The 11,287-nt window shown below is 50.5% G+C and overlaps 7 protein-coding genes across 7 annotated transcripts; 4 read left to right on the top strand and 3 right to left on the bottom strand.

Moving 5' to 3' along the window:
• Positions 1–361: 361 nt before the first annotated feature.
• On the top strand, positions 362–817 carry CDV56_101765 (uncharacterized protein; the record flags this gene model as incomplete). Its single annotated transcript, XM_026755384.1, has 2 exons — positions 362–494; positions 546–817. The coding sequence occupies 2 exons, from the start codon at positions 362–364 to the stop codon at positions 815–817; spliced, it is 405 nt and encodes a 134-aa protein (XP_026609748.1).
• A 41-nt stretch (positions 818–858) lies between these two features.
• On the top strand, positions 859–1,233 carry CDV56_101714 (uncharacterized protein; the record flags this gene model as incomplete). The annotated part of the gene is made up of 1 exon (XM_026755333.1): positions 859–1,233. The coding sequence occupies one exon, from the start codon at positions 859–861 to the stop codon at positions 1,231–1,233; it is 375 nt and encodes a 124-aa protein (XP_026609747.1).
• A 335-nt stretch (positions 1,234–1,568) lies between these two features.
• Positions 1,569–2,024, top strand: CDV56_101603 (YjgH family protein; the record flags this gene model as incomplete). Its single annotated transcript, XM_026755222.1, has 1 exon — positions 1,569–2,024. One exon carries the CDS (start codon positions 1,569–1,571, stop codon positions 2,022–2,024), a length of 456 nt encoding a protein of 151 aa, XP_026609746.1.
• A 29-nt stretch (positions 2,025–2,053) lies between these two features.
• On the bottom strand, positions 2,054–5,223 carry CDV56_101119 (putative aromatic-L-amino-acid decarboxylase; the record flags this gene model as incomplete). The annotated part of the gene is made up of 5 exons (XM_026754738.1): positions 2,054–2,824; positions 2,880–3,155; positions 3,605–4,142; positions 4,190–5,120; positions 5,175–5,223. The coding sequence occupies 5 exons, from the start codon at positions 5,221–5,223 to the stop codon at positions 2,054–2,056; spliced, it is 2,565 nt and encodes an 854-aa protein (XP_026609745.1).
• An 862-nt stretch (positions 5,224–6,085) lies between these two features.
• CDV56_100813 (uncharacterized protein) lies at positions 6,086–7,243 on the top strand (the record flags this gene model as incomplete). Its single annotated transcript, XM_026754432.1, has 2 exons — positions 6,086–6,650; positions 6,720–7,243. 2 exons carry the CDS (start codon positions 6,086–6,088, stop codon positions 7,241–7,243), a joined length of 1,089 nt encoding a protein of 362 aa, XP_026609744.1.
• An 876-nt stretch (positions 7,244–8,119) lies between these two features.
• CDV56_100566 (cupin domain-containing protein) lies at positions 8,120–8,722 on the bottom strand (the record flags this gene model as incomplete). The annotated part of the gene is made up of 1 exon (XM_026754185.1): positions 8,120–8,722. The coding sequence occupies one exon, from the start codon at positions 8,720–8,722 to the stop codon at positions 8,120–8,122; it is 603 nt and encodes a 200-aa protein (XP_026609743.1).
• Positions 8,723–8,897: 175 nt separating this feature from the next.
• On the bottom strand, positions 8,898–11,076 carry CDV56_100066 (transcription factor domain-containing protein; the record flags this gene model as incomplete). The annotated part of the gene is made up of 3 exons (XM_026753685.1): positions 8,898–9,987; positions 10,038–10,911; positions 10,971–11,076. Coding segments are annotated over 3 exons (2,070 nt in total), but the record flags the coding sequence as incomplete, so codon positions are not given.
• Positions 11,077–11,287: the final 211 nt, after the last annotated feature.

Here is an 11,287-nt window from a genome sequence, read left to right as displayed (position 1 = left end):
CATGTGGAATGGGCTCCAGATTTAGCTTGATCATTTATGTACGCATTCATTGCATTATGAGCAGCATCAAATCAATGCACAGCAAGTCGTGCTGAGATAGGCAGTGGAGTCATTTTCCGCGATGACAAATTCCAGCAATACTTCAGGACTTTTTAAGCTTATTCGGCTTTTCCGATGTGTTTGTCATGCAGGTCTAGACCGTCGCTATTACATACTGCCCTCGCTACTACTTTGTCGACATTGTATAGCTACCTCGGCATCCCGATCTAGCAATATAAGTACTTTGTTTCCTGCAGCACTTTCGAAGACAAGCAGAAGCATACTTCTTTGTTCCATTGGGCCAACTGACTACATTTCAGACATGTCATCAAAACTATTCCCCGGAGACCCGTCCAAGGTCATGGTGATCCGCAAAGTCACCCCGGAAATCACCACATTCAGCGTCCCCTTTTCACGATTTGGGCTCTTGCGATTCGGAGGCAGAGGCACACTCGGTAAGACACCCACACATCCACTGAAGAATCTCAGCACTAACAAACCCCCAGTCAAACTACGCACCGGCTCCCTCGCAATCATCTCCCCAGTAGCATTAACCCCCGAAGTCCAAAAACTCATTACCTCCGAAGGCGGAAACGTACAATACATCGTCGCCCCAGACATCGAGCACCACCTGCACATCTCCACATGGAAGCGCGCCTTCCCCGACGCCAAAACCATCGCTCCAGAGGGCATCTACGAGAAACGCCAGAGCTCACCGGCCTACGACGACGACGCCGCCTTCGACCACGTCTTCACAAGCACAGCAAACATTCGCTGAGGATCTCGGACGAGTTCCACGCAGACTTCGAGGTCGAGTATATGGACGGCCACGGGAACCGCGAGATCGTCCTCTGCCATAAACCGTCGCGGACGCTGATCGAGGCGGATCTGCTGTTTAATAGCCCGTGTACGGAGCAGTATGCGTGCTCGGAGGAGTCGCCGACGGCTGGGCTGCTGAATCGGTTGTTTATGCCGTTGCTTGCGGCCAGGGCGAGTCCGCCGACGTGGCATCGGCGGTTTGCGTGGTATGCTCTGTCGAAGCCGGATAGGGTGTCGTTCACGGAGTCGGTTAGGAGGATCCATAGTTGGGATTTTGACCGTGTGATTCCGTGTCATGAGGATGTCATTGAGGAAGGGGGGAAGGAAGTGTTTCGTAGTGTTTTTGAGTGGTTTCTGGGGGAGGGGAAGAACTGATGCATTGTTATCATTGTTGGATACCCGATGTACTATGGCTTGCTCGCACTAGCATGATTTCATAGATTGACATTCGTCCAGTGATTCTCATATCCCCAGAGTAATTAAATGCAGAAAGAGTCCAATCAGCTTTATCAGTCTCCCATTTCGGCGTACTCCGAAGCCACAAGCTAGTCGCGAGGTCTTTGACGGCCTTCCGATGACTCATTTACTTCGGCAACACCACTCCCTACCAACATGTATAAAGCAAAGACAGACTTTTTATAAAATCCCTCATCACATCCCTAATCATCTTAATATCACTATTCACAAAAGATCAACCATAATCTTCCACCATGTCCTCGACCGTGACCACTTCCCCAAACGGCAAGAAACAATTCTATGCAACATCCTCCCCCTATGAAGACATAATCGGCTACTACCGCGCCGTCCGCCATGGAAATCAGATCTTTGTCGCCGGAACCACAGCTGTAGACCCTCGATCCCCCGCCTCCGCTCCCCAGATCTTATTCCCCGGCGATGCAAAGCAGCAGACCATCGTCGCTTTGAGGGAGAGTGTCAAGGCGGTTAAAGAGCTCGGGGGCGCGGGAGCAAGCAGCATTGTGCGCGTCAAAATGTTCGTTGCGCGCTCGGAGGATTGCATGGCGGTTGGCGAGGGATTCCGGGAAGTGCTGGGGAAGCAGCAGGGCAATGGGGTTGGTGCTGCGGCGACGATGATCGTGGTGCAGAATGGGTTTGTGAATGGGGATATGATGGTTGAGGTAGAGGTAGATGCGATTGCGGATGATTGAGGAGAGGATTGGAAGACTCAGATTGGCAGTTACTTTGCGATTGTCTCCTTCACCTGTCTAACGAGCTCTTCGACCGTCTTCTCAAAGCTGCGGTATTTCACTCCCAAGTCTCGAGCCACTGTCTCCCCATCTAGCTTGTATGTCGGCCCAGGCCTCTTCCCGGCCTCGTAGTTCGTAGTCACTGTTGCACGCGCCCACTCGAACTTCTCCTTGATGATATCGGCGGCATATTCGTAGCAAAACGGCTCCCCGGACGCAGGGACGTATCTCTTCCCGCCAGCTTCCGGTATCAATAATGCCTGGACATGCACGTCGGCGAGATCTCTCACGTCAACCCAGGCAGATACTCTCGCAGCAGGTAGCGGATCAGCACCGGCCGCAACGCTCCACAAAACAGCGTTGGATTCATTCAGCTGCGCAACGCTGGCCACGGGATGTACGATAGGCCCGAACACCATTGGAGGACAGAGAGTGACGAGGTCGAAAGCGGGCTTCTCTCTTTCGACGAAGGTCCAGGCTTCGAGCTCAGCAAACTTCTTCGAGCCTCGGTATGCTGTTACGGCGTTGGTGAAAGGGTCGACGCTTTCTTCGTAAGTGATTGGGTTCCAGTGGGCGCCGGTGTAGGTGAAATCCGGCCCTGGGTTCTTGGATATGTCGATGACGGAGGCGAATGAGGACGTCAATACCACTCGTTTGACTCTGCTTCCCGGTTTGGCGGAAGCGGCGAGGATTGATTTGACGCCGTTGATGGCGGGGATGATGAGCTCCTGCTCATTGTTTGTGGTATTATAGGTAAATGGCTAGCGATTCTTGGTCAACAATTTTGTGTAGAGTAAGGCATGGTGACAAACATACACTGGCAACGTGAACGACCGCGTCAACCCCTCCCATGACATGGTCAAACACCCCCAGTTTGCAAAAATCCTCGATTTGAACAAACTCAAGCTTCGAGGCATGTTCCGGCCGAGCAGCTATCATCTGCTCGCCCTTCGACAATGACCGTGTCGCTCCGCGCACGGCAATGCCTCGAGCCAACAGGCTATCTACCACATGGGCACCAATGAAGCCAGTGGCCCCTGTCACTAACACTCGTCTGGGCTTCTCAGCGACATGTCTCCAGAGTGGGCTGAGCTTCGCAAAATCAGGTATACTTACGATGGCAGCTGCATAGACATGATATTCAGTCAACTCCCTTGTACGTATTACCGTTACCCTGAATTCTAATAAACGATCTGATCCATGAATCTGTCGCATCGCGCCCTTTGTATGATCAATGCGGGGAACAGGCGGGGCTTCTCCGATAGTCGCTCGGTCGTTGCGCTCGGAGCTGTTCCGAGATTCCGACAAAATGAAGATTCAGGACATACTAGTACTCCGAAGCAGGGAAGATCGTGGGAATAAATCTAATTGAGCAGAATTAATTCTAATGCATAGTAACCAACATCGTGAAAGGTCAGGGACATCCACTGTATATATATGTTGATGCTGCTATATGTTGTGCGTGACTGGTGGCGTTAGATCGTGACTGCAGTGTTCATAAGGGCTGTGAAGCCTGGCCATTACTGCTGCTTCTGGCACACCTCCTCGGTCGTTTGGACCAGAATCTCAAAAGCGCGCCGGAGATACTTCTCCTCGGCCGCAGGGTTGGCGCTTACCACCCTGATCGCGTATATACCCGCAATGACAGACGAGGTGATGAAGATCTCACCCCGGGAGTTGACGAGCTCGTACACCTCCTTGGTTATAGCGTTCGAAGCCTCGTCAATCTGAGGAACTGGGGACTCATTATTTGATTGAAGTTGCGGGCTTTTGATTCGGAAGACAGTCAAGCAGAATGCAGGTTTGGTGATGATCTCAAATAGATCCGATCGGCTGCGCACCAGGTCGGCAAAGATGTTACCGAGTCCAATGGTCTTGCGAATGTAGGCTTTCATGCCGCTGAGGCCATAGCTGCGCATGACAAACCAAATCTTCAACGCGCGGAATCGCCGACCAAGAGAAATGGACCAGTTGCGGTAGTCGATGACCTGGCCAGTCTCGGAGTAGGGGTTGCGCAAGTAGGCAGGAGTGATGTCGAGGGCGTCTGTGAGGTCAAAGCGGTTGCGTACATATAGGCAGCTGTTCACGTTAGCAATTCCATATTCAAACGAGAGGCTTGGTAGTACCTTGCGTCAAAGTTCACAAGCAACCACTTGTGCATGTTCATGTTGAAACTGTCAACGCCTTCCGCAAAGTCCTTGGCAATATACTGCCACTCATCCGCAACAAGCGCAGCACCGGCATAGGCAGCGTCAATATGTACCCAGATTCTCTGCCAATGCGGCTTCTCCTTCAGCACAGCCTTGATCTCCGCAAACCGATCCAACGCGCAAGTGTTGGTCGTACCCATGCCAAGCGTGATGTAGTAAGGGGTGAGCCCATCCTTATCGCACTGCTCGAGTACCTCTCGCAAACGTGGCCCAGTCATTTCCATATTGTCCTCTAGCCGCGCAGTGACACTGCGATACCTCGTTCCAGCAAGCAGTGCGCCTTTTGCGGTGCTGCTGTGTGCCTGGTTACTTCCCAGTGCCACCAGTCTCGGCCTCAGCTCCATCACTCGATCCTCGTACTCGGCGGTTCCGTCCTTAAGACCCTCGGCCAAGGCCTGTTCGCGCACCCTCCTCTCACGAGCGGCGATCATCACCGTTGCGACTGCATCGCTAGCAGTGACTTGGATGACACCACCTCCTTTGTTTTCCGAGCTGCTAAAGAAGCATTCAGGAAGACCCAATGCCTTGGCCATCCAATCCATCACGATCGTCTCCAGTTCGGTACATGCCGGGGAACAGAGCCAGTTGAAAGCAGGGGCGGTGAAAGCGGCTGAGTACATCTCACCCAAGATGCTGGGGTACGTCACACCCGCGGGGAAGAAAGCCATGAAGTTGGGAGATTGCCAGTGAGTCAGGCCGGGCTTAATTTTCGTTTCAATGTCTGCCTGGATTTGGGACCATTGCTCTGGCTCTTCCGGAGGGTTCTCGGGAATCAATGGGCGAAGGTAACCTGGTTCAATGGTTGGAACCACGCGCTGGGAGGGGAGACCGTCGAAGTAGTCGATGACTATTAGATGCGATTTTTAGCACGGACTTGAAGATCACAAGGCAAACAACGCACTTTCGTCGATCGCCGCATGCGCAGCGACCCTGAATTGCTCGCGATCCATCTGTACTGCTGCAAGAGAGTTCAGTAGGAAGTTCCGAGTTTTCCGAGCAAAGTCCCAAGTTTGAGGGCAGAATAGGGCGACTGAGGCAGGGAGGTTGAGGATTTGATTAACAGACACAAAGTCAGGACGTCTCTGATACACAGAGAGCCTATAGTCAGTTCGTTCTGAGTATTTGGGAAGTAGGAAAGGGGAGAGATTTTGAAAAGAAAAAGGCAGCGGAAGTCCTCGATCCCTTCATGGCGGGAGGATTTCCGCAGTGGAGACATACAACGATACGGTATGACACTGTTATAAATTACACCGAGGCTTCTGAAAGGGGAAGACAGAATCCTTAGGGCTCATCCAAAGAACAATGGCAGCGCGATTCATAAAGACTATATCACTGAGGCTCTTTGATCAATCCGCTTTATCTTGATCTGCTATCTACAATGAGGACTCCTTGCTTTCAGTGGTCGAGTGAAGTAATGAAAATGGGGTGTCTCACCAAATTCGAAACACCAAATCAACTAACAAAGAGCTCAAGGAACTTGGCTGAACAATGAGACTTGAGCATTGTCTTGCCTGCATATGACACTCTCAAAAGACATCAGGTTGCAAATCTGTCTCTTATTTCTATCAATCCTTGTCATCATCTGCAACGCAACAACTGTCCTCAAGACATTTTGGTAATGACAGGTGAGGTGTCTTAGACATCAGAGAAGCTCTTTATACAGAAGGGTATATAAGGAGATGGGAGCCTGCGTCGAGATGGAACTCATCAACCATTCTTCTTTCCCCAATCGCATCTTTCTCATCACTTCTCCTTATTCAACCATCCTACACACCAAATAAAACTTCGCAACTAGCGACTTACAGAACCACTATGAGCGCCATGGAGATTGACCAGGTCAAGCGAGAGCGCCATGACATCGCCCCGGATGGCGATCTCATTCTGCTTTACAAGAAACATGCGAACCGGCCTGTCGAGTTGCGAGTCTCGACTATCATCTTGAAATCCCAATCCATCTACTTCAAAGGCTTGAGTGGGAGGTGGCTTGAGACCCTGCCTGTCCGGCCAGATGGTCTGCGCGAGATGGTCTTTGACAGGCTCGATCCGGATGCCATGCTGATCATCATGAAAGCTGCGCACTTGAAGTTCCAAGGGATCCCGGATGAGCTGAATGTGAAGCTGCTTCACAAGGTCGCCAAGTATGTGCACATGTTCGACATGTTCCCAGCTGTTTGTACTCTGGCTCGCCCCTGGATCAAATATGTAAGGATGTTCGTTGACCAATGCAACAGTACCGAGCTTGCGGGTTACCTTCTGGGAATCATGTGGGTGTTCAACCTGAAAGAACAATTCAAGAAGGCAACTCGGTCCATTATCGTCGATTGCAATGCAGTGGATATTGACTTGTCTAGGACACTCATTGACCAGAGCATGTTCGGTAAGTACCCATTTCTATCTTCTTTCGTTTCCTCATAATCTTGGACATGTTGACTAACAGGCTGAATAGATCATCTCCTGGCGATACGCCACGAACTGATGCGCGATATGCGTTCTTTGATACAGTCGAAGCTCATCACGCCCCTGAGACAGGCCAAGAAGAATGGCAAAGCCATCTGCCATAAGGACTGCGATCGCCACATACGCATTCACATGGAAGTGCTGATGGAAGCCCCGCCAAACAAAGAGACCAAGCCGTCGAGAATTGTGGAAGGATTGCGGTTGCTCTCAGACGATCGCAAGTTCTACCATGATTCGAGTCGCGACCCTCTTGAGGGCTCAAGTAAGCCCCTCTGTATCGGGCGGTTGAGAGAGGTCATTTCACAGCTCGACAGAATGCTCGAGAAGGTGGAAGGCTTCGACCTGGCAGACTGGAGACCAGAAGCCAGTCAGGAAGTGGTCTGGGGCGATGATGTCGAGCCAGAACTGTGCTTGGACTGGCCCTACGACCAGAAATTCAACTTCGACTCGGACTATGAGCTTAGTCCCAGGTCGAGCGCATCTCCTCCGCCTGGCAAGGGGAAGAAAGAGTGATCACCCTATGAAGAATAGGCGTGAAGATGGACAGTGGAGATTGTGTCAGGGACACTGTGAGTGCTAAATTGTGTTTGTTCTGTCTGTTTTTGCCTCTTATTGGATTTGTCATCTTGCAGTTGGTTGATGGTTTCCCCGCACTTGTTGCTTTCTTTTATTGTGATCATTTCCAGGATAGAGGTCAGTTTTGTCATTTCATCATTTCATCATCTTCACCATATTCTTCTGCTTGAATTCTAGGCTTCCTCACTAATCATCTGAAACTATCTCAATATGCCCCGAGCCAGAGCAACTCTCGATGGAACCGTTCTCGCCGAGTCCGACAACTGGGAGACAGTTGAAGGCAATATCTATGTAAGTCTCCCTGCCAGTAATTCAGATTATCAAGATCAAAATTAGTAGAAACTTAGCTGAAAATGTGTATTAATCTGTTATCACTTGTAGTTTCCACCATCAGCTATAAACAAGTCTCTTTTCACTCCAACGGACTTGTCGACTCATTGCCCTTGGAAGGGAGACGCTTCGTACTACACGGTAACCGTTGGAGGTATCACCCTTTGCGTCGTTATATCATCTTTTATGTGTCAGAAAAATGACCGCTTCTGTACAATAGATCAAACAATTCCAAATGTGGCGTGGTATTATGCCCAGCCATATGACGCCGCGAAGAATATCAAGGACTATGTTGCTTTCTGTCAGTCCCTTGTACCCCATCGGTTCTACTGGACGGGTTTAATTGACGGTTTTGGGTGGCAGACAAGAATAAGGTAGACATCAGCGTCGAGTAGCATAGGATCGTCGCTACTTGATGTATGGTGCAGTCAGATTTGCAGCTTATCAACAGTGAACGAATTTATTATATGATATATCCCATCCTCAAGAAGTCTTTTCCTTTCCATTTCCCGCTTGCGATCCATCTTCACTCCCACTCTCCTTATCATAGTGCTCATCATAGACTTCCTGGTCCAAATCTCGACCCTTGATATTCAATTTCTGCATCGGCAAGAAGACAAACAACAGCCGACACCACTCTGTGTCGCTCCGATTCCTATAAGAATGTGCCGTTCCGCGCTGAATACTCACATCCCCACGCCGCAATATCCGACTCTGCCCAGAATCCAGGATCAAATCGACCTCGCCCTCCAGAACCACTCCATAGTCCACGCTAACCGTTCGGTGCATGGGAGTCGTCTTTCCCGGACGCAGGTCGATCGTTCGTAGTACCGTGCCAAGCGGAGTCGTCAGGCCGGGAGAGGTATGGAGGAACTCATCGTAAGCCTGGACGTCGTTTTCGTCGTCCACAGCAACAGGATTGGTTACTGTTGCGTAGAGAAGAGCAATATACCCATCATCGCTTATTGGCTTTGAAGGGATGTATTCCGGGATTTGAGAGTGGGAGATGAACACCGACTCGCCCTCGGTGCTGTGGGTGGTGATGTAGCGTTTGGTGACAGGGAGGTTGTTGGATTTCTCCGGCATTCTCAATCTTGGTCCCAACCGTGCTGGTTGTTGTTTTCATGGCTTTGCACGGTTGAGCTATCTTTTCTGCGTTGTTCTGCGTTGAACTAATGGCGCGGTGATTGTAATAGATACATCATCGCCCAAAAGGGAGTCAGGTGCCGGGATTCGACGGCTGCATCCATGGTAGCTGTTATCAACTACACGGCAGCGTGGCATTTGTCAATTCGGTCAACAAGTCCGTCCAGTCTGGTGTTGCAAAATTCAAGTCCCCGCCACTGTCAAGCATCTCCGTCCATATATCTTCGAGGGGCCTCTCTTGACTATCATTATGATCAATGAGAAAAGAGGGATCTACGGACGCATCTTTATTATCAATCGTGTTTGCCGAGTCTTGATAAGGCGGAGAAAATCCAGGAGCGATTTGCGCTGGTTCGGCAACAGCGGTAGCACCCAAGGCAGGAGACGATGGTAGATTCGAAGGCTGTCCATCGGTGGAGGAGTGCTTGCCACTTTTCCAGTGTTTCTGCAGCACGTCCATCATGGCCTGGATACCCTGGCTAACCAAGGACGATGATTGTTGAGCCTTGCTAAGCATCCGACACGCATCAAGCACCTCTTGTTTTCTCTTATCAGCCAGAAGATCATCCCAATTGAAGCAGACGTCCATCAGAAGAATCACCGCAGCCATGAAAACGTGATGCATCACAGACCAGACAGTAGAAGTTGGCGGCATGAACCTTGGTTCGTCCTCGTCCATGATCCTCTTGATCTCCAGCACTTTACGCGCAGACTGAAGGCAAATCACATGGGAATACGAATACGCGGGCTCTCGTGCTCCCCGGATAAAGTACAGACGGTGGAGCCGACAGAAACGCGAATGATAAGCTTGCTGCAAAAGACACCTCTGCCATGCGATCTTCGGCTGGCTCCGATAGAGAGGTGCGAAGCGACGCCTGGAAATAGTATCGAGCCGATAGAATTCCGGAAGATCGTTATACGCTTGATGGAGCTTGCGGTCCAACTCGAGGATTTTGTCGTAGCCTACGTCAACTCCATGCATGTGTTCGTAGGCAGTCATGTCCACTATTTCGCGACATACGACTGCCAGGTTGAGTCGCTGAAGAGTGAAGGACATCTGGGTTGGCTCTGACATTGGGGAGGGTGTGGCAACTGCTGTGCCCTGGATGCCTTCATCATCAATATTCAAAGGTTCCCGGACATTCATGAGCCGGGGGTTAATCAAATATGTCCACTCCTGGGGACCGCTCAAGAAACCTAACAGCCTGCAGAAAGAATTAGCCCCAATTTATCGCATCGCATGACTAAAGCTTACCAGTCAAAACTTGCAATGTCCCACCAAAGTCGTCTCTTCAATTCCAGCTCAAGTGCGTCGAATCCATTCGCTTCCCTCTCTTCTTGGCAGCGGGGCGAGTCAATACAGTGCAGCATGAGATTTTTTGCCTGATTGATGATCGTCCCAGGTAAAAACAGGGAACATATCGACGGATGGAGACTGGGATTAGGCAGATAGTGGATGACAATGAGCGATGCCTGTAGTCCCTCAAGGGTAGGACGTGCAATGTAATTGCTTCTTATCAATGCAGCACCAGCCAAGAAGGTGAACTCGCGGCTACATCTCTCTGCGAAGGTGGACGGACCACTGGAACACTGGAAACAAACAGAGCTGGCCAAGATGCTGAAAAGGAGCGCTAACTGGGCTAAATTGACTGGCAGGCCTTTGTCGCTGCAGTGGTAAATGCGATTGATCTGATCCTCGACACGCGACGGAATGATGACATGATACAGATAGTCGATGTAATCACAATAGTATCTGAACAATGCCATTGTTTTCGACTTCTCTGGAAGATAAGACACAAGATCGACTGTCATCGGATTTTCACTTGAAGCCAATCGATGCCGAAAGAAATCCGAGATCACTTCACCGAGGCGCGAATCTCCATTGTCCCTGGATGGGTCATGAGCGGCTTCAGACAGGCTCACTTCCTCTGGTAGATGTCTCGAGACCGCGGTGGAAAGGCGATCTGCCATGACGATATTTTCTAGCCAGTCCGCTGTTTTGAGTGATTCATTACTCGTTCGCGTTGATCGAGGAATCGTGATCGAACGAGCAGTCACGGCGCCGGTCTCCCTGGGCTGGCTTCTGGGGCCTTGACTTGATGGAACTGTGTCAGTGAGGATTGCATTTTCTACTTGGACTGTCGTAGGTCCAATCCTCTCCAGCGATATGCCATAGCTGCAGGCCAACCTTCGAGAAACACAGCTGCTGCAGGGTCTCTGACGATTGCATTTGAGCTTCTTCCGCCGGCAAGATTCACAGGACACTGGATCTTGCCTGGGAGGTCTTTTTTCCCCTGTATCGGTTAAGTTTGGAGCAGCTTTGCGCTTCATGTTCTTCTTTTGTAATTGTTGATAAGAATAAGATTGCTCAAATGCGGGTGTGTGTGTGTGTGTATATTTTACGGCCGTGGCTCGTGACTTGCACGTTTTCCACTATCCCTGATCAGGGCAAAGGCCGCCAGGGGGTGAGCCCTGGGTGTCTCTAACTATTGCTAGTTCTATGTA

This window comes from Aspergillus thermomutatus (genome assembly GCF_002237265.1).
Source record: "Aspergillus thermomutatus strain HMR AF 39 chromosome Unknown NODE_423, whole genome shotgun sequence".
Lineage (NCBI taxonomy): Eukaryota > Fungi > Ascomycota > Eurotiomycetes > Eurotiales > Aspergillaceae > Aspergillus > Aspergillus thermomutatus.
Note: the sequence above shows the minus strand (reverse complement) of the source record. Positions and strands in the feature narration are given on the sequence as shown.